Genomic DNA, 22,800 nt, shown 5'->3' with positions numbered 1-22,800 from the left:
GATACATGGCCCCATTCATTCTTTCCTTTACACGGATCAGTCGTCCTGGTCCCTTTGCAGAAAAACAGCCCCAAAGCATGATGTTTCCACCCCCATGCTTCACAGTAGGTATGGTGTTCTTTGGATGCAACTCAGCATTCTTTGTCCTCCAAACACGACGAGTTGAGTTTTTTACCAAAAAGTTATATTTTGGTTTCATCTGACCATATGACATTCTCCCAATCATCTTCTGGATCATCCAAATGCACTCTAGCAAACTTCAGACGGGCCTGGACATGTACTGGCTTAAGCAGGGGGACACGTCTGGCACTGCAGGATTTGAGTCCCTGGCGGCGTAGTGTGTTACTGATGGTAGGCTTTGGTCCCAGCTCTCTGCAGGTCATTCACTAGGTCCCCCCGTGTGGTTCTGGGATTTTTGCTCACCGTTCTTGTGATCATTTTGACCCCACGGGGTGAGATCTTGCGTGGAGCCCCAGATCGAGGGAGATTATCAGTGGTCTTGTATGTCTTCCATTTCCTAATAATTGCTCCCACAGTTGATTTCTTCAAACCAAGCTGCTTACCTATTGCAGATTCAGTCTTCCCAGCCTGGTGCAGGTCTACAATTTTGTTTCTGGTGTCCTTTGACAGCTCTTTGGTCTTGGCCATAGTGGAGTTTGTAGTGTGACTGTTTGAGGTTGTGGACAGGTGTCTTTTATACTGATAACAAGTTCAAACAGGTGCCATTAATACAGGTAACGAGTGGAGGACAGAGGAGCCTCTTAAAGAAGAAGTTACAGGTCTGTGAGAGCCAGAAATCTTGCTTGTTTGTAGGTGACCAAATACTTATTTTCCACCATAATTTGCAAATCAATTCATAAAAAAATCCTACAATGTGATTTTCTGGAGAAAAAAAATCTCAATTTGTCTGTCATAGTTGACGTTTACCTATGATGAAAATTACAGGCCTCTCTGATCTTTTTAAGTGGGAGAACTTGCACAATTGGTGGCTGACTAAATACTTTTTTTCCCCACTGTACTCCAGATTCCTAACTGGATAATAGTATCGGTTTCCAAATGGTTGCCTTTAATGAGTGAGTTTGTTTTACTGTATGTTTCTCAAGTGGGAACAAACATTCAACTGTCGTCAAAAACCATTTAAAACTATGAATTAAGAAATACTTAACTGGTTTGTTAAGAAATCAAACTGACTTGCATTAGCCTGCTTGTACAGTAGCATGCATCAATCTAAGGCATCAGAGAAGGCAGGACATTTTAATTTAATGGTTCCTGTTGTCTGTTGTTTATAGCTGCTGTGTCAATAAGCATTCAGAATGCAATCCCAATGATCTATAAAGCAATTTACAGTATGGAGTGTTTTTAGGCCCTCAAGTAAAACCATGACAGAAGGTGTTCAATATTTGCTTTCTGTTTAAATGCCAAGCACATCCATGCTCAACATAAAGTAGCCTAACCATCTCTTCTTTGTCTAGGTCCTAATGCCATCTCTGTCAGCCTGTCCCCGATGGGCCACTACGTGATGGTGGGCTTGGCCTCCCGCAGGATCCTTCTCCATCACACCACCGACCACATTGTAGCGCAAGTGTTCCGCCTGCAACAGCCCCATGGTGGAGAGACTTCCATGAGGGTGAGTTTGGCCAACGTTAACCACGAACAACAAAGTATTATGCCATTTTTATTTCTGCTTTCGTCAAAGCATTTATTTGCATTGAACTTGAGAATGCCAGCAAGAACCTAGACCCAAATCATCTGTAAGCATCCGCTGGGTGACAGTAACAAAATGAAACCTCCCACATCTGGAGGTAAAGGAGATTGTAAATGATGAACCTCTTCTGGCTGGCAAAGAGTACGACTCTTTATAAATAGCTACATTAACTCCATAATTCTTGGGGGATGAACAATAGATTTCCCTCCCCCCATTATCTCTAAGCAACTGAGCAGGAACGTGAGACACAGATATTACAATTCAGTAGCTCAATAATACCCTCGCAGCTCCAGCCCTCTCACAATGGCCAGCCAGATTAGCAACTCCAAACAAACCAAGGCTGGCAGAGCCTCCATTAACTCTACTTTAACTGGATTCTGAAGGTACCAAACATCTTTATTGATCTGCTTTAGAATGTATTTGCTCCAACAAGATGGGCATAGAAAGTGGGCTTACAATCAATGAGAGGATTTTCAAATGCCGCCATGTGCTGGCTCTAGCCTTTCATATCCCAGCAGTGCAAATGTGCTAGTGTAATGGAGAAACCTCTCTGACAGAGGATGCTAGACCCCAAGTAGAATTATGGGTATGCAGATCTCGTTTAGTCTTCCATCTACCCCTGGAGCTCTCATGGCCCTTTGGCAGACCACAGTACAGTGTGTTCCCTTTCCTCTTTCAGAGGAACTTGTCTGCTGATACAGTCTTGATGATCTTTGAGCACTGTGAAACAGCACTGTGAAACATTTCATTCTCCCTTTTGAATTAGTTTTTTTAAGAGACATTTTTTTATAATCATGATTACCGTTTAGAGAATGTACCACACCGTTTACACAATTTCACAATGTGCCACACTTAAATAGTAGTGAATAGTCTTTGAAAGTGTTCTGTGTTTGGTGGCTCAGTATGTGACTCTGTTTTAGCTGTACATGTATCAGAATGTAGCAGGGGTTGTGGGAGGTGGTGTGTGAAGGATGAGGGGTAAAGTGTTTATGATTCAGGGCTTGGAGCCGGGGGTCCGTCTGTGACATCCCAGTGACCCAGAACACAGCCCAGTGTCCCATGGCCACCTCAGAGCCAGCCCTCAGAGGGCCTGATGGAAGCAGGACCCACTGCCTGGGCAGCCTCTGATGACTTGGCTGGGTAAACAACACCAGGGTGCCACTTTGATGTTGTCTTTCTGTCTCTCCCTCTGCCTCTTGCTGTTTGTGTGACTGTTTTCAGTCCCTCCCCATTTTTGAAGATGCCATGTAGCCCTGGCAACTAGGCTATATGATAATTGAGATGACATTTTTACTTTTCGGGTGGGGGGGCACCAGTAACTCTTCTAACTCCAAACTTCTCACATTGCCAGTGGTGAAATAAGTTTTCTAATTGAACATGGTCTGAAGAGAGTCGTAATTAGCCAAATCGAATTGAACAAATTGTGAATGTTATTTTTGTTTTTAAAGCTGCCGCATGGTGCATAAAATCCCATCTCTGATTTGGCGTGAAACTAAGAGGCGTTTTGCGCAAAGTGTTTTGTCTCACGTTAATAACTAGTTTTTTGTTCCTATCAAAATGGAAATGATGACTCTTACATATCATAGCAAAAGGGGAATGTGTTATATGTTCTGAATTTGTAAGTTGAACATTTTGCATTCTGTGCAAGCACATCTGACACACCGCCCAAGTTATGGCAGCGTAGACAGTCCGAGGCTCTCTGAGCTGCCAGTTCTGACAGCTCTTATGCAGATCCCCAATTTTGCTGTCTTGCTCCTACGTTTGGAGATGAATTAAACAGCTTTTTCCCCCTCTCCTTTGTTCTTGAAAAAGTTATTTCTCCCTACTTTGTCACAGAGTGGTGTAAACTGTATGCAGACGTAGACAGACAGGCATATGTGGTCATCCATCTTCGCTTCACAGGGTACGAGGCAGGAAGTAGTATTCGTGTCAGTCACCTGATATGGTTGTCATAGCAGCGGTTTTGGCTAGTCATATTGAGAAGTGGCGTGACAAGCCCAGGTGAATGCTCTTAAATGGGCACTCCAACAACGTCTCTCCTTAACTTGATTCATTGAGGGAACTACCAGGTGTTAAGACAGGAAACAGCTCTATACTTTCTGACAAGGCAGACTCAGCAACACTAATCAGCACTTCAACAGATAGACTAAAGTTCTAACATTGTTCTGCTATTCCCACACTAGTAACGGATTATGTCTCAGGTTCTGAATCATCGGGTTAATTGATAACCAATATATTAACATGAAATTAAGGATAATCTAATGTGAAGGGTAAAGCTCATTAGAAGACGGCGCTAATGCAGTATAATTCTACAATATTTTGAAATATTTGTTGTTTGTTTTGGTTGTATCATACTGGGACAATGTGTTGGTACTCTTTGCTGTGGCTGTAATTGATTTATTTCATTTATGTCCCCATTCCCTCCAGAGAATGTTTGATGTGGTGTACCCCATGGCCGCTGATCAGCGGAGACATGTCAGCATCAACTCGGCCCGCTGGCTCCCAGAACCTGGCCTGGGGCTTGCCTATGGTACCAACAAGGGAGACCTAGTCATCTGCAGACCTGTGTAAGTCTGCACTACGCACTCTTTATATCTCTGTTTCTCTCTGTTTCTCTCATTCTTGCCTTCCCTCTCGCACAGTGCAATCTGCCCCTGGCTTAGAGAACTACCTCTTCTCTCACTACCACAGTGTTTTTAAATCAGGAGTGGCCTGTGGCTAGATTTCTCCCTAAGCATCTTTCTCTATATGCCATGTCTTTGTTTTACGTTTGTACGAATGAAAGCCAATTAGTGCATTTTCTATCCCCACTTTAGATAAATATCTGTTTCTGCTGCTGTTGAGGACAAGAATCCCCTCATTTGTGTGGTTACGTAATGGCCCTTAGAGTCCCAGTGCTCATGGCTTTAAAGCCTTTGACATTCGGGAAGGCAGGCAGCAGTTCCCACCCACCCACGGCAGGCAGGGCAGGGAGAGTTGGATCGATGGAGCGCCCACTGACTTAGTCAAGTCAGAGGAGCTTGTTCTCATTCACTCTTCAAAATGTTTCTCAGTTATGTTTTTCTCCGTTATGTCTGGCTGTCTGAAATAAATTGAGGGAAGGATGATTTGTTCTCCCTAGCCCCCGAGCCTGCATTGTTACTTCCGGGAACAAAAACTATAGCCTAGATCTCATCCAACAGCAGTAAAATGTGCATTATGACCAAACAGGATGTTCTACACGTACAAATTACAAACCTTATTAACAAACCAACAGTTTACTGACAGCGATAGTTAAGTCCAGACAAATAATGTTCTGCGATTTTTAAGAGGAAAATGTGGGAATTATATCTAAAACGTCCCTAAAGACAATTCATCAACAGCAAAATTGTCTCTAATTTGTCAATAATTTGAATGATCCAACCATAATCTTACCTTTACCCAGAGAATATCACTGTACATCCAAGAGAGACTTAAAACTGCATCTATATCGTGAAGCCCTAATTGTGGTCTGTAAAATACAGTAATAGCATTCCTACACACGCAGAGCACCACAGGTGTATAATAATCAAGCAAGCATCACAAGAGGAAGAACACACTGTACTCCCCATGGACATACTGCCTCACTCACAGGCACACATACAGTACAGTACACCACTGCAGCATAGACTCCACATCCCTATTGGGGAAAGCCTATTATGTCCCTGTGTGTTTACTAATCGTAGAAACAGTTGTGCTGCAATCAGTGGCTCATCTCCTACTACACTGTTGAGCAGGAATCATTTAAAGAGGGGAATAATGACTAGAACCCCAGGATGTGGATGTGTTTCTATTCTCTGGTCTGTTTTAATTGCCTGTGTTGTGTCAATTACATGACCAAACATGTCTAAGGGGTCTATAGGCAGGACCTCGTATATGGCCAGACCTCGTATAGCAGCACTACCAACAGCAACGATGCACACGTCTTCTTCTCTACTGAGAAAGCTGCATTTGAAGCTGCGTTTTAATATCTGGCATTTCTCATACGTGTTGGCAGTCTGAAGCAGCGTTTTCTGATTTGCCCACAGGCAGGCTTTTCAGATGAAGGGTCAGTTTCCTCGCTCTCTACGTATTGACGAGAACCCTGAAATCTTCTTCAATCAATTATTTGTTTTTCTTTTCCTACAAGCATTATATTTAATTTTCTGCTTGGATGAAAAACTATTTAAGGCTGCTTGTTTAACTGGAAGAAATGTACTTTTTCATCCACATTTAATCCAAAACAGCCGATTTGATGGTGGCTCACTGCGTTCAGTTTGACATGAATCAGAGCAAACAATGATCATCAGCCCTTTTGAGTGATCAACTGTTTAGGGGATTAGTAATTCAATCAACCCTATTTGTTTCAACTACAGTCTACAGGTTTGTACTGATAGCCACCTTTTTACCTTGACCAAATGCCAGTCTAGCAGAGTTCTGTTGGTCATTGTGTGGTCAGAGTGACCTCTTTAGCAACAGAAGGCACTGGAACCAGTTGGGTAGAGGCCAACCATCCTGGAAAGCCTAATCTATCAGCCTGTCAAACGAAGCTGTTACACATACGTCTCACCATCTCTGTGGCTGTCTGATTTCTCAGTTTATTGGTCATCCCTCTCCAAAATATCTCACATTCCATTGTCTTCCATTGTCCTAGATTTGGGGGATTTGGGTAGCACTTTGTATTTACTGCCCAATTTCGCTGGCAGATGTAGGTGGTTGTTTAGATTTTTCAGCCCCATAATTCAATTTTGCATGCCTGGCTGTTGTAGCCTTTCTGTTTTATTATATAGAATAACAGCATGAAAAATAATGCAATGTGACTTTTTATATCAAGCATGCTGTGCTCTAAGCAGCAGGGACGTGTTGTTGCTGATGAAACTGAAATGAGATCAGGACAGAGAGAGATAGTGGCCTTGTTTGGGAAATAGTCTCATAAAGAAGAACTTTCCCCCTCTTGGTCCTAACGCTGTCGATATTATTATCTTTATATTTCTCCTGAAAGTTTGACCCTACTCCCACCGTGTGTTCTGTTCTTGGCAGCTTTTCTTGGATTGTATACTTGAACTTCCTTTCAGATTCACAGCTAGTGTGCTAGAGGTCTAAAATGTAAGCTTTTCACGGGCCAAATACTCTAATGGTACAGGTAGGAATTCCTTGCTAGTTAGTACAGGGTCTATGTCAGGTTAACCGCAGACTTTGATTGGTTATCCGACTGGAACCAGGCTTTCACATGTACAGGTACCTGAGGAAATCTATCCTCAAATTGATTATCCCACTCCTGCTTCTCACTTTACACAGTGGCCTTCTTACATTTTGAAGCAGAACATGTAGGGACTTGTAAACCCAGATGCACACTCATGATATCCAGCACCTGCTGTCTATAGTACTGTATGTGTATTATCATCACACACATCATATCCCATAAAAGCCTCTAACTGTCATGAGAGCGAGCAGTGGAGCGGTTCTGTGCCCGCCGGATATTGGAACAGCTGGAGGAGAACAGGCCAGTCACCCAGAGACTTCTGGGTAAAGGAGCCCTGAGGAAGAGCTCTCATTATCCCTTTTATGGAGGTATTTTAAGAGCATTGGCAAAACAGTTGAGGCTTCAGCTCTGGCTCATTGTAGTCCCAAACATCTCTGTCCAAACGGTCTCTATTCCAGTTCTTAGAGTGTTGCTCTGAGTGTTTTAAAGGAGTTTCTAGCAAAACTGCACTCACTACAGCTGGACATAGTACTAATGAACCTCATCTGCTACATATTATCCAAGACAATGATGAATAGGCAAACAGTGCCAATATCCAATTACTGGCTCAGACACGTTTGAGTTGGGCCTGTCCAACCTAATGTAAAAATAACTTATGCATAACTTATGCATGTGTCTAATGTTAAATCATCCTGGTGATATTTGCAGAGCTCAATTATATCTTAAGATCACCCCACCCACAAATATGCACACAAACACACATTCGGTTTGAGAGGCTGGAGCAGAGGGCAGCCGCAGTGCAGTGCCCGATGAGCAGTTTAGGGGGTTTAAGTTCCTTGCTCAAGGGAACATCAGCAGTAGGTGGCACCTGAGATATTGATGCCAGCAACCCTCCGGTTGCAAGGCTCACTTCCTGCCATCAGCCACGCTGAAGAAGTATCAGTGTCGGATTCATGCAAATGAGAGAAGACATGGATTGTCTTCCTCCTTTGGGGATTTGAGCAGGTCTCTTCTTCTGCATGGTGTGCTTTACTGTAAAGAGCCATGGTAAAGCAGACACTCTGACAGGATTTGAAAGCACTAGCATGTCAGGGGCTGCCGTTTCAGCGATTTAAGTGTCATGCACTCAATTTGTCTCTCAGATATATTATTTTTGCCTGAGGGAGTGATTGAAAAAAATATCCCCTCTTTCTCCCTCTCTCTCATCCATTTTTTCTTTCAGCACACCAGTCCATCAACTGTACTGGCTTACACACCAGAATATGGTATTTGGAAATATACACATACTGTTTATCTACCCCCCGGCGTGAGAAAGAAGAATAGTCCATATAAGATATCCACTTTTGTGCTATTGAAAATAATATCTTCCCAGTTTAATGCCTGCCAGCAGTTTTCCTAGATCCATGGTAACTACACCAAAAAGAGAGCCATTGCTCAGTTTCTTATCAAATATTTCATTTCCCTGTATCATACTTATTTTGATAAACGGTTGTAGTGGAAGGGTCGTTAAGTGTACATGATTTATCATTGTCTCTCACAGACTGCTTATTCGCTGACTCTGCTGCCTGTCCACTGATGCTGGGGATTAATGGAACATGGAAACTTATTTTGTTCGTTTCCTTCTAATAAGATGCAGCTGATAGACACATTTGAATGGTGCTGTCTTCACAGAAACCAACTGCTTGACTATCTCTAGCTATTCAATGTAACCAGGCTTTATGGGGAGCGGCTTGCATTCTCCCAACACTCAGGCCACAATACTATTTGGGTGTGACTTCAACTTAAAACTTTGGCGACTACTAAGTATTTTTTAAACCTCCCGCTTTGGGCTGAATGTGTCAATGTGTAGTTCATACATGCATAATCTATGAGCAGAATTACTGTTTTACCTAAATTAGCCACAGAATCCCTATTTTGAAAGCGACTGTTTTTCTGGAAGCTGTGCTGCGCCCTTTTCCCTACATTTTCCCCCACGTGGGCCAGCCCCCTAGCAATTAGTTATAGCCAATGAGCTTCAGCCCCTCGCCATTTGAGTGGCAGCTAGCAAGATTCACACACAGCAGAACAAGAGAGAGAGCAATGACGTGGTGCAGATATCTGCACATATGTAACGTAGTACGCAATTTTCGGGACCACTTTTGGCTCGAGAGCACTACTTTCAGAAAAAAAAAAATATATATATATATATATATATATATATATACATACATACAGTGGGGGAAAAAAAGTATTTAGTCAGCCACCAATTGTGCAAGTTCTCCCACTTAAAAAGATGAGAGAGGCCTGTAATTTTCATCATAGGTACACGTCATCTATGACAGACAAATTGAGATTTTTTTTCTCCAGAAAATCACATTGTAGGATTTTTTATATATATATTTGCAAATTATGGTGGAAAATAAGTATTTGGTCACCTACAAACAAGCAAGATTTCTGGCTCTCACAGACCTGTAACTTCTTCTTTAAGAGGCTCCTCTGTCCTCCACTCGTTACCTGTATTAATGGCACCTGTTTGAACTTGTTATCAGTATAAAAGACACCTGTCCACAACCTCAAACAGTCACACTCCAAACTCCACTATGGCCAAGACCAAAGAGCTGTCAAAGGACACCAGAAACAAAATTATAGACCTGCACCAGGCTGGGAAGACTGAATCTGCAATAGGTAAGCAGCTTGGTTTGAAGAAATCAACTGTGGGAGCAATTATTAGGAAATGGAAGACATACAAGACCACTGATAATCTCCCTCGATCTGGGGCTCCACGCAAGATCTCACCCTGTGGGGTCAAAATGATCACAAGAACGGTGAGCAAAAATCCCAGAACCACACGGGGGGACCTAGTGAATGACCTGCAGAGAGCTGGGACCAAAGTAACAAAGCCTACCATCAGTAACACACTACGCCGCCAGGGACTCAAATCCTGCAGTGCCAGACGTGTCCCCCTGCTTAAGCCAGTACATGTCCAGGCCCGTCTGAAGTTTGCTAGAGTGCATTTGGATGATCCAGAAGAGGATTGGGAGAATGTCATATGGTCAGATGAAACCAAAATATAACTTTTTGGTAAAAACTCAACTCGTCGTGTTTGGAGGACAAAGAATGCTGAGTTGCATCCAAAGAACACCATACCTACTGTGAAGCATGGGGGTGGAAACATCATGCTTTGGGGCTGTTTTTCTGCAAAGGGACCAGGACGACTGATCCGTGTAAAGGAAAGAATGAATGGGGCCATGTATCGTGAGATTTTGAGTGAAAACCTCCTTCCATCAGCAAGGGCATTGAAGATGAAACGTGGCTGGGTCTTTCAGCATGACAATGATCCCAAACACACCGCCCGGGCAACGAAGGAGTGGCTTCGTAAGAAGCATTTCAAGGTCCTGGAGTGGCCTAGCCAGTCTCCAGATCTCAACCCCATAGAAAATCTTTGGAGGGAGTTGAAAGTCCGTGTTGCCCAGCGACAGCCCCAAAACATCACTGCTCTAGAGGAGATCTGCATGGAGGAATGGGCCAAAATACCAGCAACAGTGTGTGAAAACCTTGTGAAGACTTACAGAAAACGTTTGACCTGTGTCATTGCCAACAAAGGGTATATAACAAAGTATTGAGAAACTTTTGTTATTGACCAAATACTTATTTTCCACCATAATTTGCAAATAAATTCATCAAAAATCCTACAATGTGATTTTATGAATATTTTTTTCTCATTTTGTCTGTCATAGTTGACGTGTACCTATGATGAAAATTACAGGCCTCTCTCATCTTTTTAAGTGGGAGAACATGCACAATTGGTGGCTGACTAAATCCTTTTTTCCCCACTGTACAGTGGGGAGAACAAGTATTTGATACACTGCCGATTTTGCAGGTTTTCCTACTTACAAAGCATGTAGAGGTCTGTAATTTTTATCATAGGTACACTTCAACTGTGAGAGACGGAATCTAAAACAAAAATCCAGAAAATCACATTGTATGATTTTTAAGTAATTATTTTGCATTTTATTGCATGACATAAGTATTTGATCACCTACCAACCAGTAAGAATTCCGGCTCTCACAGACCTGTTAGTTTTTCTTTAAGAAGCCCTCCTGTTCTCCACTCATTACCTGTATTAACTGCACCTGTTTGAACTCGTTACCTGTGTAAAAGACACCTGTCCACACACTCAATCAAACATACTCCAACCTCTCCACAATGGCCAAGACCAGAGAGCTGTGTAAGGACATCAGGGATAAAATTGTAGACCTGCACAAGGCTGGGATGGGCTACAGGACAATAGTCAAGCAGCTTGGTGAGAAGGCAACAACTGTTGGCACAATTATTAGAAAATGGAAGAAGTTCAAGATGACGGTCAATCACCCTCGGTCTGGGGCTCCATGCAAGATCTCACCTTGTGGGGCATCAATGATCATGAGAAAGGTGAGGGATCAGCCCAGAACTACAATCCAGAAAATCACATTGTATGATTTTTAAGTAATTAATTAGCATTTTATTGCATGACATAAGTATTTGATACATCAGAAAAGCAGAACTTAATATTTGGTACAGAAACCTTTGTTTGCAATTACAGAGATCATATGTTTCCTGTAGGTCTTGACCAGGTTTGCACACACTGCAGCAGGGATTTTGGCCCACTCCTCCATACAGACCTTCTCCAGATCCTTCAGGTTTCGGGGCTGTCGCTGGGCAATACGGACTTTCAGCTCCCTCCAAATATTTTCTATTGGGTTCAGATCTGGAGACTGGCTAGGCCACTCCAGGACCTTGAGATGCTTCTTACGTAGCCACTCCTTAGTTGCCCTGGCTGTGTGTTTCGGGTCGTTGTCATGCTGGAAGACCCAGCCACGACCCATCTTGAATGCTCTTACTGAGGGAAGGAGGTTGTTGGCCAAGATCTCGCGATACATGGTCCCATCCATCCTCCCCTCAATACGGTGCAGTCGTCCTGTCCCCTTTGCAGAAAAGCATCCCCAAAGAATGATGTTTCCACCTCCATGCTTCACGGTTGGGATGGTGTTCTTGGGGTTGTACTCATCCTTCTTCTTCCTCCAAACACGGCGAGTGGAGTTTAGACCAAAAAGCTCTATTTTTGTCTCATCAGACCACATGACCTTCTCCCATTCCTCCTCTGGATCATCCAGATGGTCATTGGCAAACTTCAGACGGGCCTGGACATGCGCTGACTTGAGCAGGGGACCTTGCGTGCGCTGCAGGATTTTAATCCATGACGGCGTAGTGTGTTACTAATGGTTTTCTTTGAGACTGTGGTCCCAGCTCTCTTCAGGTCATTGACCAGGTCCTGCCATGTAGTTCTGGGCTGATCCCTCACCTTCCTCATGATCATTGATGCCCCACGAGGTGAGATCTTGCATGGAGCCCCAGACCGAGGGTGATTGACCGTCATCTTGAACTTCTTCCATTTTCTAAAAATTGTGCCAACAGTTGTTGCCTTCTCACCAAGCTGCTTGCCTATTGTCCTGTAGCCCATCCCAGCCTTGTGCAGGTCTACAATTTTATCCCTGATGTCCTTACAAAGCTCTCTGGTCTTGGCCATTGTGGAGAGGTTGGAGTCTGTTTGATTGAGTGTGTGGACAGGTGTCTTTTACACAGGTAACGAGTTCAAACGGGTGCAGTTAATACAGGTAATGAGTGGAGAACAGGAGGGCTTCTTAAAGAAAAACTAACAGTTCTGTGAGAGCCGGAATTCTTACTGGTTGGTAGGTGATCAAATACTTATGTCATGCAATAAAATGCAAAATAATTACTTAAAAATCATACAATGTGATTTTCTGGATTTTTGTTTTAGATTCCGTCTCTCACAGTTGAAGTGTACCTATGATAAAAATTACAGACCTCTACATGCTTTGTAAGTAGGAATACCTGCAAAATCGGCAGTGTATCAAATACTTGTTCTCCCCACTGTGTGTGTGTGTGTATATATATATATATACATACAGTGAGGGAAAAAAGAATTTGATCCCCTGCTGATTTTGTACGTTTGCCCACTGACAAAGAAATGATCAGTCTATAATTTGAATGGTAGGTTTATTTGAACAGTGAGAGACAGAATAACAACAAAAAAATCCAGAAAAACCCATGTCAAAAATGTTATAAATTGATTTGTATTTTAATGAGGGAAATAAGTATTTGACCCCCTCTCAATCAGAAAGATTTCTGGCTCCCAGGTGTCTTTTATACAGGTAACGAGCTGAGATTAGGAGCACACTCTTAAAGGGAGTGCTCCTAATCTCAGTTTGTTACCTGTATAAAAGACACCTGTCCACAGAAGCAATCAATCAATCAGATTCCAAACTCTCCACCATGGCCAAGACCAAAGAGCTCTCCAAGGATGTCAGGGCAAAGACTGTAGACCTACACAAGGCTGGAATGGGCTACAAGACCATCGCCAAGCAGCTTGGTGAGAAGGTGACAACAGTTGGTGCGATTTTTCGCAAATGGAAGAAACACAAAATAACTGTCAATCTCCCTCGGCCTGGGGCTCCATGCAAGATCTCACCTTGTGGAGTTGCAATGATCATGAGAACGGTGAGGAATCAGCCCAGAACTACACGGGAGGATCTTGTCAATGATCTCAAGGCAGCTGGGACCATAGTCACCAAGAAAACAATTGGTAACACACTACGCCGTGAAGGACTGAAATCCTGCAGCGCCCGCAAGGTCCCCCTGCTCAAGAAAGCACATATACAGACCCGTCTGAAGTTTGCCAATGAACATCTGAATGATTCAGAGGAGAACTGGGTGAAAGTGTTGTGGTCAGATGAGACCAAAATCGAGCTCTTTGGCATCAACTCAACTCGCCCTGTTTGGAGGAGGAGGAATGCTGCCTATGACCCCAAGAACACCATCCCCACCGTCAAACATGGAGGTGGAAACATGATGCTTTGGGGGTGTTTTTCTGCTAAGGGGACAGGACAACTTCACCGCATCAAAGGGACGATGGACGGGGCCATGTACCGTCAAATCTTGGGTGAGAACCTCCTTCCGTCAGCCAGGGCATTGAAAATGGGTTGTGGATGGGTATTCCAGCATGACAATGACCCAAAACACACGGCCAAGGCAACAATGGAGTGGCTCAAGAAGAGGCACATTAAGGTCCTGGAGTGGCCTAGCCAGTCTCCAGACCTTAATCCCATAGAAAATCTGTGTAGGCAGCTGAGGTTTTGAGTTGCCAAACGTCAGCCTTGAAACCTTAATGACTTGGAGAAGATCTGCAAAGAGGAGTGGAACAAAATCCCTCCTGAGGTGTATGCAAACCTGGTGGCCAACTACAAGAAACGTCTGACCTCTGTGATTGCCAACAAAGGTTTTGCCACCAAGTACTAAGTCATGTTTTGCAGAGGGGTCAAATACTTATTTCCCTCATTAAAATGCAAATCAATTTATAACATTTTTGACATGCGTTTTTCTGGAAAATGTTGTTGTTATTCTGTCTCTCACTGTTCAAATAAACCTACCATTAAAATTATAGACTGATCATGTCTTTGTCAGTGGGCAAACGTACCAAATCAGCAGGGGATCAAATACTTTTTTCCCTCACTGTATATATATATATAATAAAAACATCATACATTTAGAATCAAGGCAGGACATAGCAGTAGTAGGCTAGGTGCTAAAAGGACTTTCCAGATTAGCACTATAAGAAAGAGTCTGTAGAATCGTGTTTTTAAGGCCCGTTTTAAAAGTTCCGATTGCACTGCTCAGATGAGGCTGCAGGAGGGCATGAGTTTGCAGGCTTGAGAATGCGGTTTGATGGTTGAGGACAGGATTCTGAGGTTAGCTTTGTTGTCAATCATGGTGGAGTAGAAGGCTGATCGTGCTGCTTGGTGGTCTTTGTAGGCCAGTAGATGGATAGTGAAGCCGTCCTTCCTCCAACACCTCTCAAGCTTACGGCCATGAGTCTTCATTCTGCGCAGTTCGTCAGTGAACCAGGGTGAAGACTGTTGGAAGGTTACTATCGGGGGTTTTCGGGAGCAAAGATGTTCAGGGTGTTACTCAGAGTGATGTTATACAGGTTGACCATATCGTCGAGAGCCAGCTCACTGCAGTCAGACTCAAAGGTGGGCTGGATGTGTTCCAGGAAGAGGGATGGGTTAAGTTTCCTTAGGTTGCAGAATTGAATGGCCCCCTTTGGGCGTTGGATCGGAGTGGGAGTAGTCAGACCATGTCACAGGCTTGTGGTCAGATACACCAAGTTTGAGGACATCCAAGTCAGAGGCAGGGACATATCCAGTGATAATGTATTGTGTGTTGACGGTTGTTGGTAGGGAACATTTACATGTGGCACATGGTTTAGACAGTCCAGCAAGTTGAGGAAGTCAGCAGCCATAGAGCACTTGGGTGAGTCAACATGGATGTTAAAGTCACCCAAAATGACATTGTTGGAGAGGGTGGAGCATACAGAGTTTAATAGTTCACAAAACTCAGGAATAAAAAAAAAAACTGCTTATCTGGAGGGGGGGGGGTTGTAATCAAGGATAACAGTGAGAGGATTTGGGTGTTTACATTTAAAAGCAAGGCACTCAGACTGAAAATCAGCAACAGTCTGGGTTTAAAATAAAGCACTCTGTATAAAACAGCAAGGCCTCCACCACGGCCGTGGCTGCGCGCCTTTTCAATGTATTTATATCCCGGCAGAGCTGCTGCATTTAGATGGTAAACGTCCCCCCCTCTTTGCCGTTTTTCAGTGAGGCAGATCATGTCAAAATAATTGTCTGAGATAAACCTATACAAAAGAGGAGACTTGTTAAAGATTGAAGATTTTAGAGTGCACGACGTGTGAAGGCATTGGTGGAAACACTTTCATTACATTTTGGTTGGTCCACTGCTCTCTGTATGGACTGTATTGGCTTAGAGTGGGTGACGTAATTTGCCTGAGGGTCAGCTTGCAGAAATGGCCCTTTATCATCTAACTCCGGTACTCTCATTGCGAGTGCATACAATCGACTTCAGTTTGTTAATTAGTCTCCTACCACCTCGTCATCCTCACCATGTTTTCCGTTGGAGCCCGTATTGAGAGGCTGTTCTTAGGGTCCTTACACAGGGTTGTTTTAATCTGTCCAAAACTTCTGAGGAATCCTTCTGTGTAGTAAATGAAGGTTGCTGCCATTTCAGAATCATTTCATCCAGCCTTTGGTCCAGGAGATGAGGATCTAGAAAGATCTAGCTAGGCTGGTATTTGAATCCAAACAATTTGCTAGTTGATTGGAGAGGTTGGAGAATGTTAACTAATTTAACGTTGATGGTTAAAAAAAACCAGAGATTCCTATGTTCTATACTTGATAAGCTATCCAAAAAAACTAGTTGATAAAAACAATCTGCTTAAAAAACACTTAACAAATAATTATGGATAATTCTGCATTAAAATAGATGCCTCTAGGTGCCATGGCAACCATGGAACTCCAGTGCCATTCTGTCTCTGCTTCATGAGATGTAATCCAATCCTACTGGACAGGGATGTTTTAGATATTAATTGAAGGTCTTATGGTTATTTTATGGTTCAACACCACATTTTATGGCTCAACACCAATTGAACAGACACTTATTGGTCAGATTCTCAAACCAGTGCAGTATTATGAAAACAATCTCAACTGTTTCACTGCAAGGTAAAATTATTTAAATTGTATTTATAATCTACCCGAAAGATAGCTGGAGTGCTTGCCCTGAATTGATTTTTATCAGATTAAATCATAATTGTGGATGCATCCAGGTCTGACAACCTGCCTCAGTCAACATTGGATCATTTCGAGCTATGATGCAATGAAGCAGTACTATAGATTTTTCATCTTAATGCTGGGGACCATTGTGAGGGATCTACTTGTTGGAAATGTATGGACTGCTCATTCTACTTAAGTCTAGCAACACATTTTGCACATCCTTTTTTGATTTAAATACTGTAACTTATTGAAAGCTTTAGCATATCCTGCTGTATAGGTCTGACATGATGAGTGGAACATTGGAACTGAACATTTTTAGTTATCTGATTTAACATACAAATATGACCAAATGATGAAACATTAATGACGACATGACAGTAATGACTCATTGTATAATGTCCGTCTCTCTTTCCTTCTCTTTGTTGCTTTCTCTCCCTCTCTTTTTATCTCTTTCTCTCTCTCTCTCCTTCGCCTCTCCCCTCCAGAGATGCCCAGTCAGACGGAGACGGCCCCTCTGAGCACAGTGAGCCCATATTTGCTGTCAACAACAATCGAGGCGGTGGTACCGGTGGGAGCCGCAACGGAGAGCGACCAGAGTGAGAATTGGCATGGGCGGGCCTTTGAGGGTGGTGTGTGTGAGAACACTAGCTAGGTATATGTGGCTTTCAGAGAAGGGGGAGGTGCAAGTAGTTTTTTTTCTTCAATGGAGATATGAAAGTCTTCTGTCTAGCAGGCATTCTCTGAACTGTGTTTACACCTCTGTCAAAGGAAAGGCAGTGCTAGTTCTGTGTATTGACATTGGATTCTCCCCTTTTGTTCACAAAAATAAGTAGTTTTTCAACAAAATGCAATGCCAACACTCAAGTGTCATACACACAAGCAGGCACACACACACACACACACACACACACACACACACACACACAAACACCACTCATGAACACTAACAATAACACAGAAAGGCAGGTCCGCTTTGAAATCGATCTGAACTGACCCTTATCATCTCACGACATACTATATGAACACCACATGCTCACTAACTGGCATACAGCACTCATCCACACACAAATGCATGCATGAGCAAAACAAGGCTGTAGGCTCACACTTGAATATATACACACATCCAGCTGCTGAACACATTTCAGGTCACCTAACATCTTTTGCCTCTTACCCAGTGTTTATTCTCTGGCTGTGTGCTTACATCCATATGGCCCTTATCAGCGTTGACCATGTGGCTGTGTTTTGCAGGAGCAGCAGGGCCCCCTTGAGGTCTGAAAGGGACATGGGACTTATGAACGCCATCGGTCTCCAGCCCCGTCACCCTACCCCCGTTGTGACATCACAAGGCACACAGACACCCGTCATACAGCTTCAGAATGCTGAACGAGGCACACAGACGGACCGAGATCCACAGGTTCCCAGCACCTCCCGGGCCTCCCAAGCAACAGACAGTACGTCTACCTATATCTATACCTATCGCTCTCTCCCCCAATCCCTCCAGCATTTACCCTATATCTTTTTCATAATACTGAGCTGTTCAATTATGTAATGTCGTAACAGGTAAGTCTGGTTAAATCACCATCAAATTAATCACAGAACTATTTCAAATTCTAAACACAATATGCAAGATAGCCCAAGACTCCCCTCAGGCATATTGTAAGAACTTTCACAAATGAGTAATTGACACATTTTCAGGATGATACTCATTTGCAATTTGTCATCAATTGAGCGAGTGAACTGTGGAAATCACCATTCTGGTCCTCTGATTAATCATATCAGCTAGCGACCCTCTTGGATAGTCGGTGATGGTAATGATCACCCCATCACTGAATTCACAACTAGGTTCCATTTTACTGCACAACACAATTTCTGCTGTTCTGTTTCAGTGCATTTCTACAATGGCTGCGTTGTTTCATTAGTGGGGAATTTATTCCTCGTTGCTGTCAGGAAATGCAACCTGGCAAATTAGAAGCGTCATAATTTAATTAACTTTTTATGGAATCCTTTTTATTTCACAAATGTGGCATTTAAGACTTAACCTAATTGCAATCAGTCTTAACAATCTCCTTGACCTCATTCCATACAGAACAAAGACCTCAAAGGCATGCACTAAAGGCTTATACAGTACCTGGCAACAGGAAGCAAATACTTGTTTAGATAATTAAAGGGACATTTCACAATTTTTCTACTTCATATTCATCATCTCCAACACCACCCCAACATCAACATATTGTATGTGAAAATGGCGTGTTTCTATATTTTGTGGTAAAAAAGATAGAGGAAGATACAGTAAGTGTTTCCAATGATATCATCAACCAATTAGTAGGGAATGCCTGCTCATAATTGGTTAAAATCACATGATGCTCATCAATTATGTAATTGGAAAAACGTATACTATCTCTCTTTTTTTACTACAAAACAGAAACGCGCCATTTTCACATATGTTGATGGTGGTGCTGGAGAAAATCAATATGAAGTGAAATTGCCCTTTAAGACTCAAATCTCTGAATTGCCCTTGGTTCCTAAGTCAGGTGAAGTGGATCATTACTTGTCTCTTGTCCCAGTGGTAATATAGCAGTACCAATTACCCCCTATCTCTGCATTACCTGTCTTAGTGACAGATCACAGAAACAGATGTTGTGATATTGAGTCTCATCCAAAACACCTCTCATGGGGCACTGAAATATAATTTTCATTACTGTATCTTCATGTTTCTCAGTGGCACATTTAGGAGCGTGAGTGCCATCAGAGAAAATGAGACCTGCATGTTCCACTTTTGTGTCTCTGGGCCTTTTAAGGTACCATCTAAAGGGGTTTAGACTCAATTTCATAAGACTCAATATCCATAAACAGAGCACAAGAGTCCATTTCGGCTCAGCTGGAATGTTGTACACAATGCATTATGTTGCGAGGACATTAGCACACTTCCATTATACTCATCACAAATGAATGATTAAAACAATAAAACACCTGGCGAGAAATCGAAAACAAGCTCTCATGCCAAGCCTTTGCAATCAAGGCACTTCCACCTTTCCTCCAATCGTATACAGCACTTTACAATTGTCTCTGTTTCTACTCCCCTGTTGTTGTTGTTAATGTGACGATGACTGGAATAATGTCTTATATAGCATAGTGAGGGGATAGAGATCCACTGTACTGTATGTAGGAGTGTACTCATTGTACCTCACTTGAAACTAGTTTTCTCCATTTAAAGTGGTTCTGTTCATTCTGCCATGGTTCTCGTCATACAGATTGAGCTATGAGAGGATTCTCTGACAGCTGTCCAGGAGTCAGACCGTAATAAAGGTTTATTGCTTTGCCTCCAAGCCGCAGCCCTTCAAAAGTTGACTACTCAGACTCCACTACTCTCCAGTGAAAAATCACCTATTTCTTGAAGTGGAGTGTTGTCCTTCCCATAAAAAGACCTGAGTCCCTCTTATATAAGAAACACTGGAGGTGAAACACTGGAGGTGAAACACTAAGATAATCTTACATGATATCTACTTCCTTACCCAAACCTGAAGTTAGGTTTCATAATATCTAATATTATCTGATATATATTATCCAAGCAGTTTTCAGAGTGGTAGATGCACGTATTGTATGCAAATTGTGTATTTGAAAATGTTCCCCTAAAATTATGGAGGTATGAAACACCACTATCAGGATGCCAAATATTATTCATCACAAAGAAAGGTTTTTAATGATTTAAAACCTGAATTTATTAATCATAATATTATTGGTGTTGGTGGTAATTGACTGTTGGTCAAAATCATTACATCATAAATAGTCCCAACGAATGGACGACTTTGCTATTGCATTTGCGCTGTTATATATTTTACATTTGAGTCATTTAGCAGACGCTCTTATCCAGAGCGACTTACAGTTTAGTGAGTGCATACATTTTCATACTGGCCCCCCGTGGGAAACGAACCCACAACCCTGGCGTTGCATGCGCCATGCTCTACCAACTGAGCTACAGGGCCTGGTGCAAAGGGAAGTTATATTTACGGATCATTCGGATCTGAATCATCCATCCACATACTGTGGGCTGGCTGGTTTGACTAATCAACATCTCCACGGCTGTGATGCCTTAAGTGACTCTTCAGTCGCCCTCTCCAGTGCATGGCTGATGGAGTGTTGCCGTTGGAGAGAGCAGGCGTTGGGAACGCGCCTCCGCACATCGAATTGAATTCATAGCAGCACACTCCCCAGGCCAAACTCTTGTTCAGCAAGTTGTATTCAAACATTGCTCGACATGTGTTTTCATTTGAAATGGATTAGCAGCACTGTTGTGAGAAGATGATCGCATTTTATGATTATAGAATCATTACACACCTACAGTATTTATGCCTTGGCAGTCGAGCCTTTGTGCTTCAAAGAATACCTGGCTCAAAGAACACACGCCATGACTCTTGCCCAGGGTCTTACTTTCACTTTTGTGTAAGGCTTAATGTGTAATTCTAGTTAAGTAGTTCTGATTTATCGTATTCCCGAAAGCCCGCTGTATTGAAGGATCCCCCAAAAAGAAGCCAACCAGCACCTCTGTTACACCCACCCACCTGGCAAAGTGGCTTTAGCCAAGCTTCAGTTTGAGTTGAGTCCCCTCCAGCCAGTCAGACTCGTTGTGTTCTGTGTAGAGGAGAGTGTTAAATACAAGGTGACACTTCCCACCTGCTTTCATTAAGGCAGCGACACACCTCGGAGAGCCGGAATGTCCCACTGGGGTCAGGTAAATCAGCCGCTATCAATTTAGCAGGACAGTGATAAAGCTGAAGCGCCTGAGTTGCATTATTAGGCCAAATGATCATTTATCCCACGGAGAGATAGAGGAAGAGTCAGAGAGACTAATAGGAAAGGCTCAGCGGCTGGTCCTCTGATGTGCCAATAGAGGCTGTGTGGGTACGGAGGGAACTTTCCCTCAACACCTTCTGTATTTATGGGCCACGCTTGGGTGATGACACAGGGCAGAGCAATAAAGCAGATGCTCTCTTACTCCACATAAAGATGATTTTAAATGGTGCCTCCCGCTAATCAACAGTAGCAATAGAGGACACCCAGGACTTATCATTTACTACCTGGGTCCTCAAGAAACCCCTCCAGTTTAATGACTGGAAACTTTCAGTTTATTGAAAAGCTTGTAATTGTAATAGGTTATACAGTATATTTTTGAAATCTACCTTTACCTTTTTACTGAACTATGGTTTGAATGAGAATCATCTTAGATCCGAAACTTCGCCGTACAGTTTTTGTAATGTACATTGTTTATTTCTTTGTGGTTAACCAACCAAGGCTTGTCTGTCATCTACTTATTAAGAGGAGGCTTCATTAAGATATATGGGTGGAATCCATCACTGAAAACATCTTGTCATCACTTCTAAGGAGAAATCCTAAATGGATTTGTACCTGTCAAGCTATTGTGGGAAAACGTCCACTCTAAAAAGGTTCTGCAGTTCAGTTAGCAGGTGGACAGGTGACTGACACAGAGAGTGCTACTCACGCAGCCTCTGGCCTCGTGGTGTCAAACCATCAGATAGAATAATGCCACCCACTGACAGGTCTTATATCCAATTCCCTGATGCCATGCGAGTTTCAGTATAATCCCCTAGCCTTGTCAGTCTCTGGTTTGATTGGATCTAGAGGTGAAAATAGTCACGCCAATATTCACCTTTGATGTCACAATCAGATATCCACGATTTTGGAGGCATGAGAGAACATGTATAGGAGAAGCTGTACCTAGTCCAATTTTACATACAACGGACGTTTAGCTTTATTTTTCTTTCCTCACCCACTCATCAGCAGACTGCAGCCGCCCAATGCAGGCTTTCATCTCTCCACCTCGCGAATGGAGCAACAAAATACTGCTCTAATCCGATTCCTCTCCCCCTCACTGAGACTAAACAGTTCTTTAGGAAGCGTGTTTGAGGGGTATGGTTCAACAGAGCACAGGTTTCTCCTAAATTCTATTTACTCAGTCAGAGTAAATCTATATTTCTACAAATATATAATTGTACAGAGTACTACACTCAGTACAGATCTACAGTATCTCCTTGAGGTATGTATTTTTGGTACAGATCACCTTGAAGAATTCCCTTACTTCACAATGAGCTTGTTTTTGGAGGATTTTAATGAGTTTGAATGTTTACCTGGGTAAACAGTTGTAATCTGACTGGATGTAGTTTTCCTCTTACATGATGAACATAAGATTCTGTTGGTGTCACCAAGGCACGCAT

At 42.8% G+C, this 22,800-nt stretch overlaps 1 protein-coding gene across 1 annotated transcript in view; it reads left to right on the top strand.

The window, feature by feature from the left end:
- LOC311128147 (muscarinic acetylcholine receptor M4-like) overlaps positions 1-22,800 on the top strand; it is a gene marked incomplete at both ends in the record, with an annotated part of 142,771 nt that overhangs the window by 58,229 nt on the left and 61,742 nt on the right. Inside the window, 4 exons of the mRNA XM_084160130.1 lie at positions 1,473-1,627; positions 4,133-4,272; positions 17,056-17,166; positions 17,819-18,021. Of these exons, the coding sequence (XP_084016256.1) occupies positions 1,473-1,627; positions 4,133-4,272; positions 17,056-17,166; positions 17,819-18,021 (609 nt within the window). The remainder of the gene's footprint in view (positions 1-1,472; positions 1,628-4,132; positions 4,273-17,055; positions 17,167-17,818; positions 18,022-22,800) is intronic.

This window comes from Coregonus lavaretus (assembly GCF_964263955.1).
Source record: "Coregonus lavaretus genome assembly, chromosome: 4".
Lineage (NCBI taxonomy): Eukaryota > Metazoa > Chordata > Actinopteri > Salmoniformes > Salmonidae > Coregonus > Coregonus lavaretus.
The sequence above is the reverse complement of the archived record's forward strand: the minus strand, read 5'-3'. Positions and strand labels throughout refer to the sequence as shown.